At 45.6% G+C, this 26,566-nt stretch overlaps 1 protein-coding gene across 2 annotated transcripts in view; it reads left to right on the top strand.

The window, feature by feature from the left end:
* Window positions 1–21,936, top strand: part of LOC115376273 (myocyte-specific enhancer factor 2A-like) — a 95,654-nt gene extending 73,718 nt beyond the window's left edge. Inside the window, exons 5-11 of one of the 2 annotated variants that reach the window (XM_030075774.1) lie at window positions 429–563; window positions 3,190–3,379; window positions 3,622–3,675; window positions 11,828–11,994; window positions 17,329–17,455; window positions 18,721–18,820; window positions 19,554–21,936. In XM_030075774.1, coding sequence (XP_029931634.1) covers window positions 429–563; window positions 3,190–3,379; window positions 3,622–3,675; window positions 11,828–11,994; window positions 17,329–17,455; window positions 18,721–18,820; window positions 19,554–19,926 — 1,146 coding nt within the window. In that variant the 3' untranslated portion in view covers window positions 19,927–21,936. Of the gene's footprint in view, window positions 1–428; window positions 564–3,189; window positions 3,380–3,621; window positions 3,676–11,827; window positions 11,995–17,328; window positions 17,456–18,720; window positions 18,821–19,550 lie in introns of both variants that reach the window. The other variant, XM_030075767.1, reaches the window with a different exon arrangement.
* The last annotated feature ends 4,630 nt before the right edge of the window (window positions 21,937–26,566 follow it).

Below are 26,566 nucleotides of genomic sequence, written 5' to 3'. Positions count from 1 at the left end.
GGACAGACTGACAGTGAGGGCCAGTTTCTGACACATTTACACAACACAACGCTCAACATCATCGCTGAAAAATGCAATCCTTACAGAAATCTGCAAATGTCCAAAGTTTTTGACACCAAATCACAGCCTGAATGTTTCTGTGGTGTTCCTCCAGGTCTTGGTGTCCTGATGTGGGATTTTGGAGGGATTTTAGACCATTTTTATTCATTCTTTAGTGGCCAAAAATCAAATTTGTGTAATAAATTTATGTTTATCTATACTTTGGCTGCTGGTCAGACTGAAGAAGCAACTTGAAGACATCACTTTGGCTCTGATCACTTCCAGTCAGACTTTGACTTTAGTTTTCCCACTTAACACTTGGTAAACTATTATTGTTAACTGAACTGAGGTCTGCTGACGGTCCCTGCTCTCTGCTGGTTTCTCCTCAGGCTCTGAACAAGAAGGAGCACCGCGGCTGCGACAGCCCCGACCCCGAGGCCTCGTTCGTCCTCACCCCCCACACCGAGGAGAAGTACAAGAAGATCAACGAGGAGTTCGACAACATGATGAGGAACCATAAGATGGTGAGCAGCTCGAGCGATTTCACCTCCCCGATGACTTTTCTCTGTTTCTCTGTGGAGCAGAAATGGAGCGCTCCTCCTCGGCCTCAGCGTGCTTCACAGTGTGAGCCGTTCGATGCCTTGCTCAAGGGCTTTTCACAGGGGGAAGCAGAGAGTGTTTCTCATTCACATCCCAGTTTCTCTGGTCATTCTGGGATTATCATATTGGGGGATTTTGTTGAGAGTAAAGACAGATGGGAGCGTTTGGGTGACAGGATGCAGAGGTTCTGGTCCGGATTTGAACCTTCATCTGATGTGTGTCGGCTCACGATCAAGCCGAGCGCCGTCACATCAACATGCAGCAAGATGTCTTAATTTAAAGAATACAGTCCAGTTTAGGGCTGTGGCTCCATCTTAAAGCCCAGAGGCAGCGACAAGGCGGCTGTCGTGCGGCTGCAGAGTTCATCTGACTGACGGCAGTAAGTGGCCACTCAGCAGATTTTGCTTTCCAAACTCTATTTTCAGACTTCTGCCTCCGTTTCTCCTGCGCTGGTCGGAGAGACTAAATAAACTCAGGCCTTCCCTGTGCATAATGAAGTTCTCTCTGCCCTCGCTGCAAAACATCTCCATCATAAATAACTTTACCATAGTTCACTGAAACTACCAACTAAAACTAGGCGGGAAAACACGTTTTAGTTAACTGCAATTAAAATTAAAACTGACTCGAGCGATATTGTGTTCTTACAAAGCTAACTAAAGTCAAATTAAAGTGTGTATAAAGTGTGTTTACTTTTGCAGTTTGTCCATTTCTGTTTTTGTGTGTGTGTGTGTCATCAAATCCAGAATCACACCAAACTGTTTTTTTTTTTTTTTTTTTTAGTGTTGGGCAATATGGACAAAATGAAATATCACAATATTTTAGAACTCATACTTTGATATTGATATTGTGACGATAATGCTGGGATGAGTACTGGTGCTCGCACAAAATATTTGCACGCTGAGATTTTTAACAAACAATGTAGTCCAGTAATTTTAGGCCAAAATTGGGGTCAACCTAGGACAAATTGAAAGAGAAGCAAACTCAACTGATTTTGTATCCTCAGTTTGTCCTGAGTGAGGGGAAAAAAGTCCCAAGGAATCCCATTGGTGGAAAGTTTTGAAAATCACCTATTTATGACCACATATTACCAAAAAACACTGTTTTTAACACACAGGGGAAAGGGGTTCAACATTTATTTTCAGATATCACTATAAAAATTCACAAGTTGATTACACACACAAAGACAAGAAAAAAAGTCAATTACAAGTTCTTTGAATTATTCTGTTTACACATGCATATCACACATTATCTGATTTGATATATGCTAATAAGGAATATAAGGAATAAATGCCAGAAGAGACATTTAAACAGTGAATTAAAAGGTTGCTATATATATAGTAACCTTGAATTAAAAGGCTACTATGTAACAGTGAATTAAAAGGTTACTATATATACAGTAACCTTTTAATTCACTGTTTAAATATCTGTTCTGGCATTTATTCCTTATATTCCTTATTAGCGCATATCAAATCAGATAATGTGTGATATGCATGTGTAAACAGAATAATTCAAAGAACTTGTAATTGACTTTTTTTCTTGTCTTTGTGTGTGTAATCAACCTGTGAATTTTTATAGTGATATCTGAAAGTAAAATGTTGAACCCCTTTCCCCTGTGTGTTAAAAACAGTGTTTTTTGGTAATATGTGGTCATAAATAGGTGATTTTCAAAACTTTCCACCAATGGGATTCCTTGGGACTTTTATCCCCTCACTCAGGACAAACTGAGGATCCAAAATCAGTTGAGTTTGCTTCTCTTGCAATTTGTCCTAGGTTTTTTCATAAAATGACTGGACTAATGATTCGTGATGTGGATATGATGACCAACCAACCAGCTGGAGACAAACAGCAGAACGGCTGCAGCTCAGAAAACAGCCTCAGCCTTTTTGGGCGCTCGGCCTCCCGCGGATTTTGAGCTGTGCTGAGAAAGCCTGTTTCAAAATAAAGGCCTCCTCTGCAGGTGTTGAGGTAAATAAAGGCCCGATATGTCTGTAAAAGCCATAGGATCTTCATAAAATATGTATTTATTATTTCATGGGCCCCTTTGCAATTACACCCACAACCACTAGGGGTCCACGAAGCCCCGGTTGAGAAGCAGTGCTTTACTGTAACGCACCCTGAAAAACCAGGGAAAGACAAGAGCATATTACAATATTATGATATCCCAAATCCCAAACGTCTTTGATCACTGTACTGATATAAAATAGATTTTATCCAGCCTCTCCCTCAAACAACAGCATGGTGTTACACACAGATTTAATGGATTTATTTCCAAAAACTTGCGGAAAAAGTGATCAGCAAATTAGCACGAAATGACTTGAAAATAAATAATCACCGGAAAATTAGAATACGACCAGAAATTGATCTTTTTTTGAAAAAAAAAAAAAAAATTGTAACAACAATAACAATACTCAAAAATGCCAAAAAAAAAAATATATATATATATATATCAGAAAAATTGTAACAAATTTATCAGAAACTCTCTGAATACAACTGATCTTAGATTAATGAATAACCTTGTGTGTGTGTGTGTGTGTGTGTGTGTGTGTCCAGTTGACCGGTCTTCCCCAGCAGAGCTTCATGCCCGTGGCTCCAGGCAGCCTCAGCTACAGCCCTGCAGCAGGAGGCGGCGGGACGTCCCAGACTCTGGCTGACAGCGGCGTCCTGCCCTCATCACACACACACACACACTTCCACAGGAACATCACCTCTCCACAGAGACCGCCCAGCACGGGGAATACAGGTCTGTAAGTGTGTGTGTGTGTGTGTGTGTGTGTGGTTGAATTGAATTGACAGAATAATTCGTTTTATTTGTATCGCATCTTTCCTATATAAATGCACCACGGCACTTTTTTTGTAGCGCCACCTAGAGGCTGATGAATGAAACTTTGAGGGGTATCATCATCATCATCATCATCATCGCCGTTGTTGTAGTATGATAGAGCTCAACATGTGTGTGTGTGTGTGTGTGTGTGTGTGTCTCAGGTGGCCTGCATGGTGGCGCTGATCTGGGTCTTCAGAATGGTTCTGGACCAGTTGGTGAGTACACACACACACACACACACACACACACACACACACACACACACACACACACACACACACACGACACACAGTCCCAGCATCCTCAGGTCAACATTCACTGACGCCCCTATTCAACTTTGGCCCCGCCCCTGAAAAACACAGCGTGCTCTGTTTACCAGCTGTGGAAAGATACTACAAGTTTCTACTGCAGTAGAAGTAGAAGTACTGTTCCTCTGCTGGTATGTGACTGCAGTAGAAGTAGAAGTGCTGTTCCTCTGCTGGTATGTGACTGCAGTAGAAGTAGAAGCACTACATGCTTTTAAAGGGGCATTACGCTCAACTGACATGAGGACCCTGTAGACTCAACTGACACATGTGGAGTTAACACATCATGTGATGGTTGAGTCTACATGGTTCTCACTTATTCCACTTTTTTTTTTCCCACCAGTTGAGTCTAAATGGTCCTCGCTGCAGTTTTTCATGGTGCAGCTTTTATTGTGAAATTTGGAAAATGACAAAAAGTAGCACCAACAAAGTAGAAGCAGGTTCCTCTGCTCATCTTTGTTGACTGAGCTTTTATTGTGAAAGGCTCCACAGTCTGTCAGTGATCATCTGTTCTCTGTAATGGATCTGATTTAAAATGGAGTGAAGGACAAAACTCAAGCAGAAATGGACTGAAGGAAAAGTCAAATTACTGACTTTAGAAAAAATACTCAAAAAGTACAAGTACACAACAAAGCTCTGAGTTACAGTAACCGTCTCTCCTTGCTGTTTTCCTCTCTGTCTTCCTCACTGTCTTCCTCCTGCTCTCCTCACTGTCTTCCTCACTGTCTTCCTCCTGCTCTCCTCACTGTCTTCCTCACTCTCTTCCTCACTGTCTTCCTCACTGTCTTCCTCACTGTCTTCCTCACTGTCTTCCTCACTGTCTTCCTCACTGTCTTCCTCGCTCTCTTCCTCGCTGTCTTCCTCACTGTCTTCCTCACTGTCTTCCTCACTGTCTTCCTCACTGTCTTCCTCGCTCTCTTCCTCGCTGTCTTCCTCACTGTCTTCCTCGTTGTCTTCCTCACTGTCTTCCTCACTGTCTTCCTCACTGTCTTCCTCGTTGTCTTCCTCACTGTCTTCCTCCTGCTCTCCTCACTGTCTTCCTCACTGTCTTCCTCCTGCTCTCCTCACTGTCTTCCTCACTCTCTTCCTCACTGTCTTCCTCACTGTCTTCCTCACTGTCTTCCTCACTGTCTTCCTCACTGTCTTCCTCGCTCTCTTCCTCGCTGTCTTCCTCACTGTCTTCCTCACTGTCTTCCTCACTGTCTTCCTCACTGTCTTCCTCGCTCTCTTCCTCGCTGTCTTCCTCACTGTCTTCCTCCTGCTCTCCTCGTTGTCTTCCTCACTGTCTTCCTCGCTGTCTTCCTCACTGTCTTCCTCACTGTCTTCCTCACTGTCTTCCTCACTGTCTTCCTCGTTGTCTTCCTCACTGTCTTCCTCACTGTCTTCCTCGTTGTCTTCTTCTCTGTCTTCCTCACTGTCTTCCTCACTGTCTTCCTCCTGCTCTCCTCACTGTCTTCCTCACTGTCTTCCTCACTGTCTTCCTCACTGTCTTCCTCACTGTCTTCCTCGTTGTCTTCCTCACTGTCTTCCTCACTGTCTTCCTCGTTGTCTTCCTCACTGTCTTCCTCACTGTCTTCCTCACTGTCTTCTTCTCTGTCTTCCTCACTGTCTTCCTCACTGTCTTCCTCACTGTCTTCCTCGCTGTCTTCCTCTCTGTCTTCCTCACTGTCTTCCTCACTGTCTTCCTCTCTGTCTTCCTCACTGTCTTCCTCACTGTCTTCCTCCTGCTCTCCTCACTGTCTTCCTCACTGTCTTCTTCTCTGTCTTCCTCACTGTCTTCCTCACTGTCTTCCTCACTGTCTTCCTCACTGTCTTCCTCACTGTCTTCTTCTCTGTCTTCCTCGCTGTCTTCCTCACTGTCTTCTTCTCTGTCTTCCTCACTGTCTTCCTCACTGTCTTCCTCTCTGTCTTCCTCACTGTCTTCCTCGCTGTCTTCCTCGTTGTCTTCCTTGTTGTCTTCCTCGCTGTCTTCCTCGCTGTCTTCCTCACTGTCTTCCTCGCTGTCTTCCTCGCTGTCTTCCTCACTGTCTTCCTCGCTGTCTTCCTCGCTGTCTTCCTCACTGTCTTCCTCACTGTCTTCCTCCTGCTCTCCTCACTGTCTTCCTCACTGTCTTCCTCACTGTCTTCCTCACTGTCTTCCTCGCTGTCTTCCTCCTGCTCTCCTCACCGTCTTCCTCACTGTCTTCCTCACTGTCGTCCTCACTGTCTTCCTCGCTGTCTTCCTCACTGTCTTCCTCGCTGTCTTCCTCACTGTCGTCCTCGCTGTCTTCCTCGCTGTCTTCCTCACTGTCTTCCTCACTGTCGTCCTCACTGTCTTCCTCACTGTCTTCCTCACTGTCTTCCTCCTGCTCTCCTCACCGTCTTCCTCACTGTCTTCCTCACTGTCGTCCTCACTGTCTTCCTCGCTGTCTTCCTCACTGTCTTCCTCACTGTCTTCCTCGCTGTCTTCCTCACTGTCGTCCTCACTGTCTTCCTCACTGTCGTCCTCACTGTCGTCCTCACTGTCTTCCTCGCTGTCTTCCTCGCTGTCTTCCTCACTGTCTTCATCTCTGTCGTCCTCACTGTCCTCCTCACTGTCTTCCTCGCTCTCTTCCTCGCTGTCCTCCTCACTGTCTTCCTCACTGTCTTCCTCACTGTCGTCCTCACTGTCGTCCTCACTGTCTTCCTCGCTGTCTTCCTCGCTGTCTTCCTCACTGTCTTCCTCGCTGTCTTCCTCGCTGTCTTCCTCGCTGTCTTCCTCACTGTCTTCCTCACTGTCTTCATCTCTGTCGTCCTCACTGTCCTCCTCACCGTCTTCCTCACTGTCTTCCTCGCTGTCTTCCTCGCTGTCTTCCTCACTGTCTTCCTCACTGTCTTCATCTCTGTCGTCCTCACTGTCCTCCTCACTGTCTTCCTCGCTGTCTTCCTCGCTGTCTTCCTCACTGTCTTCCTCACTGTCTTCATCTCTGTCGTCCTCACTGTCCTCCTCACCGTCTTCCTCACTGTCTTCCTCACTGTCTTCCTCGCTGTCTTCCTCACTGTCTTCCTCACTGTCTTCCTCGCTGTCTTCCTCACTGTCTTCCTCACTGTCTTCCTCACTGTCGTCCTCACTGTCTTCCTCACTGTCGTCCTCACTGTCGTCCTCACTGTCTTCCTCGCTGTCTTCCTCGCTGTCTTCCTCACTGTCTTCCTCACTGTCTTCATCTCTGTCTTCATCTCTGTCGTCCTCACTGTCGTCCTCTCTGTCGTCCTCACTGTCTTACTCACTGTCGTCCTCACTGTCCTCCTCACTGTCTTCCTCACTGTCTTACTCACTGTCTTCCTCACTGTCCTCCTCACTGTCTTCCTCGCTGTCTTCCTCGCTGTCTTCCTCACTGTCTTCCTCACTGTCTTCATCTCTGTCTTCATCTCTGTCGTCCTCACTGTCGTCCTCTCTGTCGTCCTCACTGTCTTACTCACTGTCGTCCTCACTGTCCTCCTCACTGTCTTCCTCACTGTCTTCCTCACTGTCTTCATCTCTGTCTTCATCTCTGTCTTCCTCACTGTCGTCCTCACTGTCTTCCTCACTGTCGTCCTCACTGTCGTCCTCACTGTCTTCCTCGCTGTCTTCCTCGCTGTCTTCCTCACTGTCTTCCTCACTGTCTTCATCTCTGTCTTCATCTCTGTCGTCCTCACTGTCGTCCTCTCTGTCGTCCTCACTGTCTTACTCACTGTCGTCCTCACTGTCCTCCTCACTGTCCTCCTCACTGTCTTCCTCACTGTCTTACTCACTGTCTTCCTCACTGTCTTCCTCACTGTCTTCCTCACTGTCTTTCTCACTGTCTTCCTCACTGTCTTCCTCACTGTCTTCCTCCTGCTCTCCTCGCTGTCTTCCTCACTGTCTTCCTCCTGCTCTCCTCACTGTCTTCCTCACTCTCTTCCTCACTGTCTTCCTCACTGTCTTCCTCACTGTCTTCCTCACTGTCTTCCTCACTGTCTTCCTCGCTCTCTTCCTCGCTGTCTTCCTCACTGTCTTCCTCCTGCTCTCCTCGTTGTCTTCCTCACTGTCTTCCTCGCTGTCTTCCTCACTGTCTTCCTCACTGTCTTCCTCACTGTCTTCCTCACTGTCTTCCTCACTGTCTTCCTCGTTGTCTTCCTCACTGTCTTCCTCACTGTCTTCCTCGTTGTCTTCCTCACCGTCTTCCTCACTGTCTTCCTCGTTGTCTTCCTCACTGTCTTCCTCGCTGTCTTCCTCACTGTCTTCCTCACTGTCTTCCTCACTGTCTTCTTCTCTGTCTTCCTCACTGTCTTCCTCACTGTCTTCCTCACTGTCTTCTTCTCTGTCTTCCTCACTGTCTTCCTCACTGTCTTCCTCACTGTCTTCTTCTCTGTCTTCCTCACTGTCGTCCTCACTGTCTTCCTCACTGTCTTCCTCCTGCTCTCCTCACTGTCTTCCTCACTGTCTTCCTCACTGTCTTCCTCACTGTCTTCCTCGTTGTCTTCCTCACTGTCTTCCTCACTGTCTTCCTCGTTGTCTTCCTCACTGTCTTCCTCACTGTCTTCCTCACTGTCTTCTTCTCTGTCTTCCTCACTGTCTTCCTCACTGTCTTCCTCACTGTCTTCCTCGCTGTCTTCCTCTCTGTCTTCCTCACTGTCTTCCTCACTGTCTTCCTCTCTGTCTTCCTCACTGTCTTCCTCACTGTCTTCCTCCTGCTCTCCTCACTGTCTTCCTCACTGTCTTCTTCTCTGTCTTCCTCACTGTCTTCCTCACTGTCTTCCTCACTGTCTTCCTCACTGTCTTCCTCACTGTCTTCTTCTCTGTCTTCCTCGCTGTCTTCCTCACTGTCTTCTTCTCTGTCTTCCTCACTGTCTTCCTCACTGTCTTCCTCACTGTCTTCCTCACTGTCTTCTTCTCTGTCTTCCTCACTGTCTTCCTCACTGTCTTCCTCTCTGTCTTCCTCACTGTCTTCCTCGCTGTCTTCCTCGTTGTCTTCCTTGTTGTCTTCCTCGCTGTCTTCCTCGCTGTCTTCCTCACTGTCTTCCTCGCTGTCTTCCTCGCTGTCTTCCTCACTGTCTTCCTCACTGTCTTCCTCCTGCTCTCCTCACTGTCTTCCTCACTGTCTTCCTCACTGTCTTCCTCACTGTCTTCCTCGCTGTCTTCCTCCTGCTCTCCTCACCGTCTTCCTCACTGTCTTCCTCACTGTCGTCCTCACTGTCTTCCTCGCTGTCTTCCTCACTGTCTTCCTCGCTGTCTTCCTCACTGTCGTCCTCGCTGTCTTCCTCGCTGTCTTCCTCACTGTCTTCCTCCTGCTCTCCTCACCGTCTTCCTCACTGTCTTCCTCACTGTCGTCCTCACTGTCTTCCTCACTGTCTTCCTCACTGTCTTCCTCACTGTCGTCCTCACTGTCTTCCTCACTGTCTTCCTCACTGTCTTCCTCACTGTCTTCCTCACTGTCTTCCTCACTGTCGTCCTCACTGTCTTCCTCACTGTCTTCCTCACTGTCTTCCTCCTGCTCTCCTCACCGTCTTCCTCACTGTCTTCCTCACTGTCGTCCTCACTGTCTTCCTCACTGTCTTCCTCGCTGTCTTCCTCACTGTCTTCCTCGCTGTCTTCCTCACTGTCGTCCTCACTGTCTTCCTCACTGTCGTCCTCACTGTCGTCCTCACTGTCTTCCTCGCTGTCTTCCTCGCTGTCTTCCTCACTGTCTTCCTCACTGTCTTCATCTCTGTCGTCCTCACTGTCCTCCTCACTGTCTTCCTCGCTCTCTTCCTCGCTGTCCTCCTCACTGTCTTCCTCACTGTCTTCATCTCTGTCGTCCTCTCTGTCGTCCTCACTGTCCTCCTCACTGTCTTCCTCACTGTCGTCCTCACTGTCGTCCTCACTGTCTTCCTCGCTGTCTTCCTCGCTGTCTTCCTCACTGTCTTCCTCACTGTCTTCATCTCTGTCGTCCTCACTGTCCTCCTCACCGTCTTCCTCACTGTCTTCCTCACTGTCGTCCTCGCTGTCTTCCTCGCTGTCTTCCTCACTGTCTTCCTCACTGTCTTCCTCGCTGTCTTCCTCACTGTCTTCCTCACTGTCTTCCTCACTGTCGTCCTCACTGTCTTCCTCACTGTCTTCCTCACTGTCGTCCTCACTGTCGTCCTCACTGTCTTCCTCGCTGTCTTCCTCGCTGTCTTCCTCACTGTCTTCCTCACTGTCTTCATCTCTGTCGTCCTCACTGTCGTCCTCACTGTCCTCCTCACTGTCTTCCTCACTGTCGTCCTCACTGTCCTCCTCACTGTCTTCCTCACTGTCTTCCTCACTGTCTTCCTCACTGTCTTCCTCGTTGTCTTCCTCGTTGTCTTCCTCACTGTCTTCCTCGCTGTCTTCCTCACTGTCTTCCTCACTGTCTTCCTCACTGTCTTCCTCACTGTCTTCCTCACTGTCTTCCTCCTGCTCTCCTCGCTGTCTTCCTCACTGTCTTCCTCGTTGTCTTCCTCACTGTCTTCCTCGCTGTCTTCCTCACTGTCTTCCTCACTGTCTTCCTCTCTGTCTTCCTCACTGTCTTCCTCCTGCTCTCCTCACTGTCTTCCTCTCTGTCTTCCTCACTGTCTTCCTCACTGTCTTCCTCACTGTCTTCCTCACTGTCTTCCTCCTGCTCTCCTCGCTGTCTTCCTCACTGTCTTCCTCGTTGTCTTCCTCACTGTCTTCCTCGCTGTCTTCCTCGCTGTCTTCCTCACTGTCTTCCTCACTGTCTTCCTCGCTGTCTTCCTCGCTGTCTTCCTCACTGTCTTCCTCACTGTCTTCCTCACTGTCTTCCTCGCTGTCTTCCTCACTGTCTTCCTCACTGTCTTCCTCTCTGTCTTCCTCACTGTCTTCCTCCTGCTCTCCTCACTGTCTTCCTCACTGTCTTCCTCGCTGTCTTCCTCACTGTCTTCCTCACTGTCTTCCTCACTGTCTTCCTCGCTGTCTTCCTCACTGTCTTCCTCTCTGTCTTCCTCACTGTCTTCCTCTCTGTCTTCCTCACTGTCTTCCTCACTGTCTTCCTTGTTGTCTTCTTCACTGTCTTCCTCACTGTCTTCCTCGTTGTCTTCCTCGCTGTCTTCCTCACTGTCTTCCTCGTTGTCTTCCTCACTGTCTTCCTCACTGTCTTCCTCGCTGTCTTCCTCACTGTCTTCCTCACTGTCTTCCTCACTGTCTTCCTCGCTGTCTTCCTCACTGTCTTCCTCACTGTCTTCCTCACTGTCTTCCTCACTGTCTTCCTCACTGTCTTCCTCACTGTCTTCCTCGCTGTCTTCCTCACTGTCTTCCTCACTGTCTTCCTCACTGTCGTCCTCCTGCTCTCCTCCCACAGCGGCGTGTCTCCTATGGACGCTGACGTTACGTAAGGTCAAGAGCAGGAAAGCATCAATAATTCATGTGGATCTCTTGTATAATGTATCGCGGTGCGTTCGCTGCTGCAGGGCGGCGGTGACGGGTGGCTTTAATGGAGCTGTGACCTCGTGTGCCCTCGTTCGCTCAGACACACAGAACCAACAAAACCCTCTCCAAAGGCTCTTTCCACGAGCTGGAATATTTTTACCTTCCCCTGCTTTGTGTCCTGAAAGACAGAGAGGGACGCTTCCTGTCTTATAGGCCTCCACTAGACTGCCATGATGATCATGCAGCAGCAAGAGATCAGTTGAATATGTTTGTTCAGTGATGAAACACAAGAATTAATCTAAATCTATCCTCTTAGCCTGACCTATAATCCTAATCCCAAATTAACCTCTTGATGACATGAAATGACCTCACATGACCTCTGCTTCCTGTAAAACAGAGCTTCATAAACAATGACATCATCCTGCACTAAAATAATCCTGCACTAAAATTTCAACCAACCTCTGTCATCCACTTGTTCCTTCAAAATAAAAGCGTGTTTCTCTCTCAGACTGAGATCCTACAATGGCGTATTAAGGCCACTGCAAAAAAACATTACAGAGCCTGAATACACACATGCAGAAACAGATGCTTTATCTTTTTCTCACACTTTCTCACACACACACACACACACACACACACACACACACTCAGTCGCTCAGAGAGTCTAACGTCTCCTCCTGTCTCCTGTCCCTCGGCGTGCAGTGAACGGCTTCGTGAGTCCAGCAGGGGGCAGCAGCCTGAAGAACCTGACCACCAAATCTCCTCCTCCTCCTCCTCCTCCTGCCGCCGGCGGCCTCGCCTCCGCCAGCCGCAAGACCGACCTGCGGGTCGTCATCCCTCCATCCAGCAAGGCCATGATGCAAACCCAGGTAAGTGTGTGTGTGTGTGTGTGTGTGTGTGTGTGTGTGTTAGAGTGTAGTGACCTGGGTTCAGACAAATATTTAGAAATGATGTTTGGGTTCAGTCAGTGTTTTAGTGAAAAAAGATGGACCTCCTGTCTGTTCTGGGCAACTTCCTGTGCAGCGCTGGAGTTTACGTGATGACGCTGAAGGCAGCACACAGGCTGCAGTCTCAGGTTCTGGTCGGACACAAATATGCAGCCCAATCCGCAGTGTGTGTGTGTGTGTGTGTGTGTGTGTGTGTGTGTGTGTGTGTGTGTGTGTGTGTCTGCGGCTGATCTCAGAATCTACTGGGCCTATCAGCCTAATATTTTTTTGTGCACACTTTTGCCTGATCCACAGAGACTCTCTTAGATTAGATTAGATTAGATTAGATTTGCCTTTATTGATCCACTGAAGGTGAAATTCAGAATGACACAGCAGCAGTAGCAAGTTAACATCTAAGCCAGAAACACAATAAAAAGGTAGGAATAGGAAATAAAATATGCCCCTGTTGTGGGTGTGTCCCGGCCAATCACAGGTGAAAAAAAAAAAATCCAGGACGTTCAGTGTGTTTTTTGAGACAAGTTTCCCGTTGCTGACGAGCCGAGCCGAAGACGGGAAACACAACACTGTAAAAAATGTCAGATCAGCTCAAATTACCTCAGGTCACACAGCCTGACATCGCCACTGTAAAAAATGACGAGTAAAACAGCTGTTGCTGTTTCATATTGCAGGGACTGTACGCAGGTCTTTAGAGTGTGTGTGTGTGTGTGTGTGTGTTAGAGAGAGTGAGACCTTAGCACTAATTTTGAATATTGATATTTCATTTCGTCCTCTTTTTGAAACTTTTGAAACCTTTCTGTCAAAAGCCATGTGAGCATATGATCCACAAATGGTAGGTGAGGTACTGCTTTATATTTGAATCAGAGTAATTTCATTTGTAATTTGAAGTCTTTGACAATAAAAGTAGCTGCTGAGCTGTGGTCAGCACAGTCCAGAGCTGGATCCCTGTAGTTTGGAAAAGGCCAGATACGCCGGGAGGTGATCTGACCGCCACTGACTGACGTCTTCTTGTTCCCATTTAAACAGTAAATGGACTGAATTTCAATGGTGCTTTTCTTCAAAATGCTTTATAATATCTACCTCACATTTACTCACACACTGATGGCACAGGCTGCCATGCAAGGTGCCAAGCTGCCCATCAGGAGCAGTTAGGGGCTGAGTGCCTTGCTCAAGGACACTTTGACACACTCTCTGAAACGTGGAACCCTCCTGTTACCAGAAGACCGCTCTGCCTCCTGAGCCACGCTGCCATCAGTGGAGTTAACTCACAGAGACGGGGAATACCAAGCTGACCTGCCAAACCTACAATCACGGCAGGCTGCGTCAGGTTTACCTTTGTTTCTCTAATCCTGTGTAATTACAGCCTCCTCCAGGGTCGCCGTGTTCGCTGACATTTTCCCCAAAACAAACCCAGGAGCACCTCCTCGATTCAAACCAAACAGATGTAGAGTTCTGTCTGCACAACAAACATCTCTTTGAAAATGAACTGAAGTGAGATCAGATGGTTAACCAGTGGATCAGCCGCGCTGCCTCATTCAGCCACAACCCTCATCAGAGGCTGACGTGATGTTTGGACTGAAACACTTGAACTTAGCGTGCATGTGAACACTCGCCTTGAGTTCACACCATGTGCCATTAAAGCTGCACTATGTAAAACTGCACTGAAGTGAGGACCATTTAGACTCAACTGACAATAACATGGAATATTATAATGTTTGTGGAGGATCTCAGTCATCCAGGTCAGGGTTCTCCACATAGAGTTGACTCAAGGGCAACTGGACTTGTTTGTGCACCTGTGTGGGGACGTTGTCCAGTCACCTGACTCCAGGAGTGAGTGGTGGTCGTTAGGGTCACCTGACTCCAGGAGTGAGCGACTCTCGTTGGGGTCACCTGACTCCAGGAGTGAGCAACGGTTGTTAGGGTCACCTGACTCCAAGAGTGAGCGACAGTCGTTAGGGTCACCTGACTCCAGGAGTGAGCGACGGTCGTTAGGGTCACCTGACTCCAGGAGTGAGCGACTCTCGTTGGGGTCACCTGACTCCAGGAGTGAGCAACGGTTGTTAGGGTCACCTGACTCCAAGAGTGAGCGACAGTCGTTAGGGTCACCTGACTCCAGGAGTGAGCGACGGTCGTTAGGGTCACCTGACTCCAGGAGTGAGCGACTCTCGTTGGGGTCACCTGACTCCAAGAGTGAGCGACGGTCGTTGGGGTCACCTGACTCCAGGAGTGAGCGGCGGTCGTTGGGGTCACCTGACTCCAGGAGTGAGCGGCGGTCGTTGGGGTCACCTGACTCCAGGAGTGAGTGATGGTCGTTGGGGTCACCTGACTCCAGGAGTGAGCGGCGGTCGTTGGGGTCACCTGACTCCAGGAGTGAGCGGCGGTCGCTGGGGTCACCTGACTCCAGGAGTGAGCGGCGGTCTTTGGGGTCACCTGACTCCAGGAGTGAGCAGCGGTCTTTGGGGTCACCTGGCTCCAGGAGTGAGTGATGGTCGTTGGGGTCACCTGGCTCCAGGAGTGAGCGACGGTCGTTGGGGTCACCTGACTCCAGGAGTGAGCGACGGTCATTGGGGTCACCTAGCTTCTCAACAGGCATGTCAAAAACACAATTTTAAGCGTTCTTGGCTAACTGCAACTTGTGAATTCAGACTAAAGATGACGTTTCACAAGGACACAAGGACATAAGTTCAGACAACATCGTATATTGAGGAACATATTCTGACATTCAGTGCACTGTGGCGGTCTGCAGCCGAGTGCAAAGTGGTCAGGATGAGGATCAACACCTCTCCGAAGCCATGGTTCACTGCCGCAAAAAGGTGGTTTGCTCTCTCCAAATGGGGAGTGAGTTAGTGGCTCAAGTGGAGGATTTTAGGTATCTCAAGGTTTTGTTCACGAGTGAGGGTAGAGTGGAGCAGGTGGTCGACAGACGGATCGGGGTGATTTACTGGTCGATCTTTCTTCCAACCCTCACCTGTGATCACGAGCTCTGGGTGGTGACTGAAAGAATGAGATTGCAGGTACCAGCGGCAGAAATGGGTTTCCTTCATAGGGTGGCTAGACCTTCCCTTAGGGATACGGTGAGGAGCTTGGAGTTGAGCCGCTGCTCCTCGACATTGAAAGGAGCCAGCTGAGGTGCTGTAGACATGATGGCTCCTGGTCGCCTCCCAGTGGAGAAAATGTTCCAGGCACAACCAGCTGGGAAGGGGCCGCGGGGCAGGCCCAGGACACGTTGGGGGGATTATGGCCTGGGAACACCTTGGCATCCCCCAGGAGGAGCTGGTGGATGTGGTCAGGGAAAAGACCGTCTGAGCCGACCTCCTCAGCTGCTGCCACCATCATGACCTGGTCCCGGATAAACCGCCCGAAAATGATGAAGATGAAGATGAACTGGCATTCTAACAGATTGTTGCCATAGCAGCAGAGCTCTCACCTGAGGCGTTCACACCTCATATGAAGTCAGTCTTGATGTTTCTGCAGCAGACAGACTCAGACTGAGGACACGACTCATCTTAAACTGAGATTATGTCAACTGGCCTCAGAAGGAACTAATCTGGACATAAGATGTTTTGGAAAGTCACTTTTTAGGTCATGGTTAACTATTCCAGATTAACTCCTCATCTGGTCTTAATTTAATCCCTGCCCCTTAGTGTTTTAAATGCCAGCGCTCCTCTGTGAGCTGCACCCGGCTCGAAAACACACAACAGAGTCTGCTGCTGTTTCCTTTCCAACCAGAAGAGGTCAGCAGTGAGCTGCTTGTGTTTCTGTCCTCAAGATGCTTTCACTTCCTCCTCTCTCTCTCTCTGTGTGTGTGTGTGTGTGTGTGTGTGTTGGGCATGAACATGACTTTTGTTATACGTGTGTTTGGTGTGTGTGTGTGTGTGTGTGTGTGTGCAGGGTGTGTACATATATATGCATGTCTTACTTTGGAGATGACTTTTGCTGTACATCCATATGTGTGTGTGTGTGTGTGTGTGTGTGTGTGTGTGTGTGTGTGTGTGCACACGCGCGCAGTGATGAATGATTTCATTGAGGCTGATGTCACTGGCTGTGTGTTGATGATGTCATCAGAGAGGAACGCTGAGTCAAACAGCTTTTCATTAGCAGCAGATTTACTAAACACTCACACACACACACACACACACACACACACACACACACAAACACACACACACACTCACACACACACACACAGAAAGCGAAGTGTGTGTTTTATTTTGTTTTACGCTGTGGCGGCTGATCTGAGGTGTTGATTGGCTGCTGGTTAGTCGGCTGCAGTCCCTGTGAAAACAGTCCGTTAAGTTAATTAGTGTTTTACAGCAGCAGGCCAAAGTTTTGTTCCAGGATGAGATCACGGCTGTTTGAAAACACGACGCAGGCGCTCAACAAACCACCGACAGCAGAAATTTAAAGTTTTAAAGGGTTTTTATTAACCCTTTTAAACCTCAACGTCAGATTTTTTTCTTTAAATATATTCAACCCTTTGAAACCTGATCTAGTTGGCTTGGTTTTCTCTCAAAAACATGGGAAAAACGTAACAAGAAATGACCTGAAAAGTTGAAAGAAATTAATAAAAAGTTAAAAGAGAATCACCTGGAAATTAGTCAAAAAAAAGAAAGAAGGAAAATAAGTAAGTAAGAAAGAAAATGTTCTAAAAATTGTAAAAAAAAAAAAAAAAAAAAAAAAAGACAGAAAGAAAGAAAGAAAGAAAGAAGGAAAGAAAGAAAATGATCTAAAAATTCCTAAAAAGGGAAATATGTCCACACTATATTTAGAAGGTTTTTTTTTTTTTTTTTTAAATTCCTGTACTTTTTGGTTGCTTAATTTAAGGTCAATTTCCTTTTTTTTTTTTTTTTTTTTGGCATATTTTTTATTATTTGTTTAATTATCATTTATTTTTTATTACTAATTTTCAGTCCATTTTCTTGTTTTTTCTTTAAATTCTTGCTAATGTGTAGCTCATTTCTTGTTAAGCTCCTCAAAGCCTTTTCTCCATGCCTTTGAAGAGAGATCAGCTGACTCTGCTCGGGTTGCAAAGGGTTAAACAGGCACACATGCCTTCACTCCTGCAGGCAGGGACTGGACCTTGTGAATGGGTTTATAGTGACATCTGGTGGCGGAGTCGGGGCATGACGAGCCCGGCTCAGCTGCACCGATCAGCTCCAGACAGCAGAGATTTGACACTCGCTAAAATAAATCAGCTGAAGAACTCAAGTGACCAAAGCCCTGTTGTTGTTGTTGTTGTTGTTGCTGTGTGGTTGCCAGGGTAACCAGCGGCTGAGCATCAGTGAGTCCAGCCAGCCTCTGTCCACGCCGGTGGTGTCCATCACCACGCCCAGCCTGCCGCACCACAGCAGCATCTACAGCAGCATCAGCTCCGCCTACAACAACGGTACGGCTGCCCTCACTCTTTAACTTACTACTGTTTTTATTTTTATTTTTTGACTTATTACTGTTTTTATCAAGAGCAGCAGAGAAGAGTTCAAATCTTGTTTTTCTTCCATCAAGATAAAAAAAAATCTGCCTGTGGGATGAGATAATCCTGCTTGTTTTCAAAGCAGTTTCACTTGTTTCATGATTTTTTTTTTCTTGGAACAAGTATAAATGTGTTGAAACAAGGCAGAATAAGGCAGATCAGCCACGAGGATCAAGAAAATGATTCAAGAAAATTCAAGGAAATTCTGGAAACCAAGTTGATTAGAAAACTAGTGAAAACTAGTTTGTTCTCCTCCTGTTGGGATCCAGTCAGAAGGAAATCCTGCTGGTTTGAGTCCAGAACCCCAACCTCCTCCTCAGCATCTGGACTCTGAAGAGACGTTGCTGTGACTTTGGGCCGATTCAGAAGAAAACAATCTGCTGATTCTGGGCTCAGATCAGCAGGATCTCCTTGTTCCTGAATCCCATGTCAGAGTAGAATCTGCTGAGGGGATCAGCTGCAGGCCTGAGACACGGCCACACTGCAAAAACGCAAAATCTTACCAAGATCATTTGTCTTATTTCAAGTCAAAAATGTCTTATTTCTAGTCAAAATATCTCATTACACTTAAAATAAGACATGATCACCTCAGAAGTAACTTGTTTTTAGACAATTTTCACTTGTTTCAAGTGAAAATTCGCTTGAAACAAGTGAAAATTTGCTTGTTTCATTGGCAAAATTTGCCAGTGGAAAAAGTGAAAATTCACTTGAAATAAGTGAAAATTAGCTAGAAACAAGAAACAAATTTTGCCAATGAAACAAGCAAATTTTCACTTGAAACAAGAGACAGTTGTCTAAAAACAATTTACTTCTGAGGTGATCATGTCTTATTTTAAGTGGAATGAGATATTTTGACTAGTAATAAGACATTTTTGACTTGAAATAAGACAAATAATCTTGGTAAGATTTTGAGTTTTTGCAGTGCAGCAGCAGCGTCTGCAGTGTGAGGCTGAAGAAAAAGTATTTTTCCATGTTTTTTTCCTCATAAATTTATGATTTTAGTCTTGAAAATGTTTTGAAAGGTTTTTTTTTTCTTGGAATATCAGCCTCCTCCTCCAGCTGCATAATTTTTTTTCTCCCTACAATGACTCTTGAATGCCATAGTAGATTTGACCGTGTGTTTTTCATGTTTGTGTATGTGTGTGTGTGTGTGGTTGTGTGTGTGTATGTGTGTGTGTCAGATTTCTCTCTGAGCAGTGCGGAGCTGTCGGGCTTCAGCTCTCCTGCAGGCCGGCCGCTGGGCTCGCTGGCAGCCTGGCAGCAGCAGCAGGCCTCTCTGGGGTGAGTTTGTCCTGAAACCTCCCAACAGCTCATCAAGTCAAGTCAATCTTGATTTGTAAAGCCCAATATCACAAACTACACTGGCCTCAAGGGGCTTTACAGCATCACACCATGCTCTGTCCTTAGAGCCTCACATCGGATGAAGAACAACTCCCTAAAAAAAAAAAAAAAACTTTAACAGGGAGAAAAACATAGGAAGAAACCTCAGAACAGAACACAGATTACTTCATTCAACAGAAACAGGATAACACAGTTATAATGGCTTCATAAAATGTATAGAGAAGCTAATCTCATGTTGTAATCTGATGATGTCGGGGGCGGTGCTGAATATGAGAGGTAAAAAAAATCTGCTCTGTTTTTCAGACTTTGGGTTTCGGCTGAGCCACCGATCGAACACCAGAGCGCTTTTCCCTTTACTTCCTTGTTTCTAAATACGATAGAATGAGAAAAAAACTATTTTCCTCATAAATTTGTGACTTCACTGCGGTAGATTTCTACTGTAGTGACATTTTGTAGTATCTTTCCACTGCATGGGAGAGGCGTTCAGGTGCTCTTTGCAGGTGGGAAACTTGTATACCTGATAAATCTGACACCATGTCTATGCCGGGGCTCCAGAGATCAGGTGTTTTTTCCACTAGGAGGTGCTGTTGCTTTAAAGTCTGAACCTGAAAGCGTCCTCTTCCTCTTCCTCCTCTTCCTCTTCCTCTTCCTCTTCCTGTCCCTCTGTCAGCAGGCCAGGCAGCTCCAGCCTCTCCGGCAGCACCGACCACAACATCAACATCAAAGCCGAGCCCATCTCCCCGCCTCGCGACCGCCTCGGCCAATCAGCGTACATGACCCAGGCTCCTCCTCCTCCGCCGCCTCTTCATCCTCCTCCTCCCCACCCCTCCTCCTCCTCCTGCAGGGCGGAGACGGGCAGATCTCCAGCGGACAGCGTCAGCTCCTCCTGCAGCTCGTACGAAGGCCTCAGCGACCGGGACGAGCAGCAGCAGCAGCAGCAGCAGCGGCCGGACTTCCGCTCGCCTCCTGCAGGGGGCGCCGGCCGGCCCGACGGCGGCGAGAGTCCTACAGTCAAACGCCTGCGAATGGACAGCTGGGTGACATAAGATGCACGCAGCCAATCGGGTCGCGCCGCGCAGCGCCGGGGCAAACACAGGAAGGACACTCGTATGCAAATGAAGTGATTTTACAGATCTGTGCTTATTGTTCTTATAATTATCATCTGCAACAACGATTCGTGTAATAATGCTGCATTTTACAATAACCTTCCAACTTTCCACAGTGTAATACATTTTCCCTTCATTTTGTAATAACTCGTCACATTTTGTAATAAAAACACTGAATGCAAATGTAATAAATTGGATTAATTGGATCTGGGGTCTATGAACAGGTATTACAAACACTGCCCTCACATTAAGCTCCACCAGGGGGCGTGGCCTGGGCTGCTGTGGGTGTGTCTGGGAGCAGTGTGGGCGTGGCTTGGAACGGTCTGAAAGCTGCAGTTGGATTCTCTTAAAAAAGTGAAGAATCAGCCTCTAGGGAGCATGAGCCACTTTTTTTTTCAGAATAGTGCAATCTAGTGCAAATTAATTAAACAAAATAAAAACCTGTGGCTCGAGCTGGGCAATATCTCCATATTAAACTGATATTGTGATATGAGACTACCTGACTGGCTGGTCGATTATTCACTTTAGTTATTATATAGGCATTCATCAAAATGCCTACTTGTCAAAAATCTCATTCATCAAACATGTCACTGTGTCAATATTTTGTGAAAGCACCAGCAGTTTTTCAAATTCAGTGTCATCACATTATCGATAACGAGGTATTTGGTCAAAAATATTGTGATATTTGATTTTGACCGTATTGCCCCGCCCTAACTGTGGCATGTCAGTATGTAATTCACTGAATTATTACATATTTATTAAAATGAAAAACGTGCAAGTATTGCATCAGCTTATGTGAAGCAGCTGTGGTAAGTTGTTACAAAATGCAGGCAAATTTCTTAAAGGAATATTCCAACATTTTGGGCAAAATCCCCCTTTTCTCGACTTCCCCAGCCTGAGACCAGATGTTGGACACCATCTGGTCTCAGTCGCCTCAAAACCTTATTTTTTTAATTATTTTTTTTTAAATGTTGCAAGTTATTAGAAAATGAGGGGAAAATTTATTATATTTTGGAAGGTTATGTGGTGTTATTGCATCGTGACTTGTTACAGTCCTTGTTTTATTTTTTTTGTTTGTTGGGTTCTGCGCTCCTCAGAACTGTTTTCTTCAGCTTCTCAGCACCATGCGAGACCTGGTCCTGGTCAAATCAAACTTTACTGGCACCGTGGACGGCTGCTGCGGTCGTGCTCGGCGGGACGCAGCGCCCAGGAGAAACGCCGCCATGTTGAGCGCTCGTCTTCTCAGGGTTCAAATCATCGAACGAGTCCAACCTGAAAGCAATACTGTCACTGTCACCTCCTCGTCTCTCCTCTGGACAACACTTATTTATATCAGCCAAAGCAGTGTGCTGTTTGCTACATCGTCTGTGTGTGTGTGTGTGTGTGTGTGTGTGTGTGTGTGTGTGTGTTTTTACATTGTGCTCTGAATGAAACAATATTTCCTTCCGATTCTGATTTCAAACTGAAAGCCATGGACACGTCTTCTTCTATATGTATTAAAAAACAACTTCTTTGTAGTTTTGTACATACTAACTTTAATATGTGATCACTTTTGGTGTAACTGTTGTGTTGTCAGCTCGACCTGCGTCGCCGTCACATTCACCTTCACCAGGTTCTTAAAAGGTTTATTTTTGTGAATGATTACCAGGTTTACAGAAGCATTTTCCCTCTGACCCCGAATCCATCAGATAAAGTGATTTCGTAAAGTTGACTCAACACAGAAACTACAACAGCGTATCAGGGCCACTGTAGGAAAAAACAATCATGGAGCTGGGGAAGGGGAGTAATATTACAAGAAAAAAAACTCAGGGTTTATGGGATTTTAAAAAACTCACAAATTTGTGAGAAAAAAAGAATGGAAAAATAATTTTTCTTATCTTTCTTACATAGTAGAAGAAAAAGTACTTTTCCCAGGTTTATAATCTCAGAATCTTTTTTATTTTTTCTCATCATTTTTAAAAATAAATTTATAACTTTAATCTCAGAATTTCAGTTTTTTCCTTGCAAATTTATGACTATAATCTCAGATTTTTGGAGTTTTTTTTGTCACAAATTCATGCTTTTTTTCTTGTGAATTTACCACTTTAACCTTGGTTAAAATGGTTAAAGTTTTTTTCTCAGAATATTGATCCCCCTCCTCTGACTCCCCACAGTGGCCCTGATACGCCACCGTAGAAACCAGCTCTACAACCTCAGTGAAATGCAGAATTAAATACCAAAGTCAATTATGAACTTTATAAAACCCCAGACCAAGGAGCAACAAACAAACACAACATCCAGTTTTTACTCCAGATTTTCTGTCTTTTTCTTTTGGCCTGCAGCCTTCGCACGGCTTAATCTGGCCAGATTAGCAGGTGAGATGAAACTTTATTGTGCCCAGATGGAAACTCAGGTGTCACATCAGCCACAGAAACACACTCGCCAGAGGCGTAACCATCATGAGGAGTAAAGTGTGTGTTCACGGTGTGTATGTGTGTAGGTGTGCATATTAAATTCTTCTGTTCCTGCAGCCACTCTGACGTGTTTTGATTGACTGATTGAAACCTTTATTTAAACCTTAGAAGCTGGAAAAAAGGGGGAAACAATCCAATAAGAAAGCTAACAAGTCAACAAAGCAACAATTAAATTAAAGGCATTTTTGTCAGCAGCTTTTTATTGCCTTCATGTTTTTGAAGGTTACACACACAGGTGCATGTACTTTTACATACAGGAAGTACATAGGAAGTACATACAGTATATCCAGTAGAAACCACAGATAGTCAAACATGCTGTGTTGCTGTGCAGCGTCGGCGTTTTCTACAGGAAAGATTTGATTTGATCCTGGAGAAACGACTCAAACTGAAGATCAAGAGCCTGCGAGTTGAAACAGGTTGAAGCAGGTCCACTGCTGTTTCAGGATCAGGACAAACACAACATACAAGACAAAAAAAATGCTTGTGACTCAAGCCCATCTGTTAAAACCAGGCCTATACTCCAACACTCCAATTGTGATAAAAAAATTTTTTTAAAAAATCATTATTCAGTACGACAACCTGAACAGGTTTCGACTACAGCATCTTCATCAGGGTGTGAAAACAGGCAAACACCTGTAATGTTTAAAGGTCACCAATTATCCCATGACCCTCTAGGGAATATATATACATATACAGCTACACTATATGGACTAAAGTCCCGGTCCACCTCCACACCTCCACCTGCAGGAGCTTCTCTGAGCTCCATCCTGAACCCAGAGGCATCAATATGGAGTTGGTCCCTTTGCAGCAGAACAGCTTCCACTCTTCTGGGAGGCTTTCTGCCAGATGTTAGAGTGTCTGTGGGAGTTTCTGCCAGATGTTGAAGTGTGTCTGTGGGAGTTTCTGCCAGATGTTGGAGTGTCTGTGGGAGTTTCTGCCAGATGTTGGAGTGTGTCTGTGGGAGTTTCTGCCAGATGTTGGAGTGTCTGTGGGAGTTTTGAGCCTTTGTGAGCTCAGACTCTGATGTTGGACCAGAGGGCCCGGCTCCCAGTCTCCGTTCTAGTTGATCCCAAAGGTGTTGGATGGGGTTGAGGTCGGGGCTCTGTGCGGGCCGCTCAACTTCTTCCACCCCAAACTCAGCCGGCCACGCCTTTATGGAGCTGCTCTGTGCACTGGGGCTCAGTCATGCTGGGACAGGAAAGGGCCTTCCTTCCCCAAACTGGTCCCACAGAGCTGGAAGCAGAGAATTGTCCAAAATGTGTCGGTGAGGGGCCGAGGAACCCAAAAACACAAAGAAAGAAAAGAAAACACAAAGCAAAATGCTCTTTCATTTTGTATTATGATGGGGTAAAAGTGTTATCATGATCTCCAGAGGCATTTCTAAGTTTTATTCTCCTATCAAACTGCACAGTCTACTGTTAAGTAAAAATTATTCATTTAAAAATCACTAAAGAAGTAGAAAGAGCAGCTCAGTGACAGTGAGCAGAGTGAGTGTGATCAGTCGCCTCAGGCGTGTAAAGACAGGCTGAGCAGTGATCGAGGTGTTTTTCACTCCTGGCATCGTCCTGAGGCGGCATCACGTCCGAGCCTCGAGCTTCATGTCAGCTGGTAAAACAAACCTCCAGTATGAGGAAGCTGGTACTGGGCCAAAGCCAGAGGCACGTGGCGTGTCTGATACAAGACCAATATCAGACAGATTTTAACCTTCAACAGCTCTGATAATCTAATCTAATCCAGAGGTCCTTGAGGGTTCTCCAGTGGGCCCTCAGCAAAATGAGGATCAGTTTATTATTTAAGTTCATTTAAATGTTTGTGAAAGGATAATCTGATCCAGCATCACTGATCTGACTTTTACAGATTAGACTTTAATTATTATAATCTCATTTTATAGTTTTCTTGTTATTTTTTCTAATTTTATATTGTTGTTGTTGTTGTTGTTGATGTTGTTTTTGCTAATTTCCTGGTCATCTTTTGTGTAATTTTTTAGATAATTTCTTGCAAATGAGGTCATCTCTTCCTTCGTTGCTCATTCCCTTTTTTCCCAAGAAATTTATTAAATTTGTTGGGGAAAAGGTGATAAGCAAATTAACCAAAAAAAAAAAAAAAAAAAACATTACTGGAACATAAGTAAAGAACTAGCAAAAATGAATGAATAACTGGCCGACTAAATAAATTAATTAATAAAAATAGAAAATTAAAAGACAATCAGCTAAAAGATTTAAGAACATTTTCAAAAAGGGTGCTTTAAAAATGTACAACAGAACTGTATTTCTCATGATTAAAATGATATCTATCTACAGGTCAGGTCAGCGGTGCTGCATCAGATTTCTTGTTTTTGAAGGAAAGCCTCGAGCACAAACATCAAACACCGAGCACAAACCAAATGTGTCCTGATACGGGGCCCCCGGCTCGCTGAGGGTCCGGCTGGGGGTCCGGCTGGGGGTCCAGGACATGAAGAAGCTGCTCTGAAGGAGACAGACTGAAGCTTCTCCTCCCTGCTGACTGTGGCTGGCTGTGGTGCTCGACTTGTGTAAGAGCAGTTTTCCCCATTTTTTATTGCAAAAGGAGCTCATGTGTGGTGACACTCAAACTGAAACAGACAGTTCGGGTTTTCCCATATTGAGGGAAACAATACACTGTACAACAATACAAAGTTCAATCATTTCTAATAAAAATGTTCTAATAAAAATGCTTCCAGAGGAACCTGAGAGCGAGCAGGCCTGGCTGTCTGGACTGATCCTCAATAAATATGTTCTGGTTTGATTTGATTGACACGGATCAATTAATACTGGCTGATCACCGATTGGCTTTCTCTTCCTCTTATAAGTCAGTAAAGTGTGTTTTCTAGAAGAAGAGTGACAGCAGCTGCAGGTGGCTTTACCTCAGACCTCAGCAGTTCGCACTTTGGCCAGCAGGTGTCACTGCGCATCTCCCACTATTGGATTGTATTTATTACAGCGCAGTAGCTTTGTTGTAGTACAGGTGGTAGTACTAATATCTGCAGTACCAGGGTCGGAATGCAGTTGAAGTGCAGTTTTCTCCCTTCTGACAAAATCAACCAAAATCAAAATATTTTCTTATTCTGATCATTTTAATCACCACCTCAAATCATTTTATTGTTCCTAGCTCTACATATTGGGTGTCTTGTAGTTGCTTCTGTAGAGCACTGGCTATATGTTCTGCTGCCTGTCCTGGTTAAATAAAGTTTAAAAAAAAAAAAATAAAAATCATCTTGTTTTAAAAAACAAAACAAAACAACAGCAACAACAAATTTGATAAAATATTAGTATTAAATAATATGGCGGTGTTAATGCTGCAGGGTTCCATGAGGAGATGATTTTATTTGATTTTTCATTTGTATTGTTCACAGTGATGTTGTTTGTTTGTTTGTTTGTTTGTTTTGGAGGCAGACACTACAGGCAGTGTCCCTTCAATTTCCGATCACAGTCAAGTCATGAAGCCGGAAGTAAGTTGAGGTTAACTTCAAAACAAAACTATACACCGGGCCGCTCTCTAGGAAACACAACCCGACGAGGTGTTAAAAAAAACGTGACACACAGAGTGGCAACGTTATAGCAGTTTTTTTTCCATATTGAGTGGTTTGATATCATAAGGAAGGATCAGCTTTTTGCTCTGAACCTCTCGGACGCATCATGTGTGTTTTCTACATGTCCACTGTTTAATGTTTTCATTGATTGGTAAGATTTTCTTTTTTGTATCCTACATTTGGTGATCTCTGTGTTGGATCTGTTCGTCAAAATACAGATCAAGCCAAATCCAATCAAAGCAGAGTACAGTTGCAGTCTAATTAAACCTTTGATTTGGATCAGGGTGTATCCTGTCATCCTGCCTGATGAAGGAGTGAGTAATGGACAATTATCAGTCTAAAAATGACCTCAGTCAAATAAATTTAAAATGGTGTATACACCCCTTTTTTTATTCGTAGATTAAGAAATAAAACATATTTCAGTGTTGCAGCTCCGGTGTGAGGCAGTCAGAGTCAGGCTGGGATGTGCTGGATCTCAGCCTCCTGGGGTTTCTCTGAGCTTTTTTTTTTGAAGGAATAAGAAATGTTTTATTTTGAAAAGCTGGGCTCGGCGTGGTGCTGCTGGTCAGGGTGAGGATGA

This window comes from Myripristis murdjan, chromosome 3 (assembly GCF_902150065.1).
Source record: "Myripristis murdjan chromosome 3, fMyrMur1.1, whole genome shotgun sequence".
Lineage (NCBI taxonomy): Eukaryota > Metazoa > Chordata > Actinopteri > Holocentriformes > Holocentridae > Myripristis > Myripristis murdjan.
The sequence above is the reverse complement of the archived record's forward strand: the minus strand, read 5'-3'. Positions and strand labels throughout refer to the sequence as shown.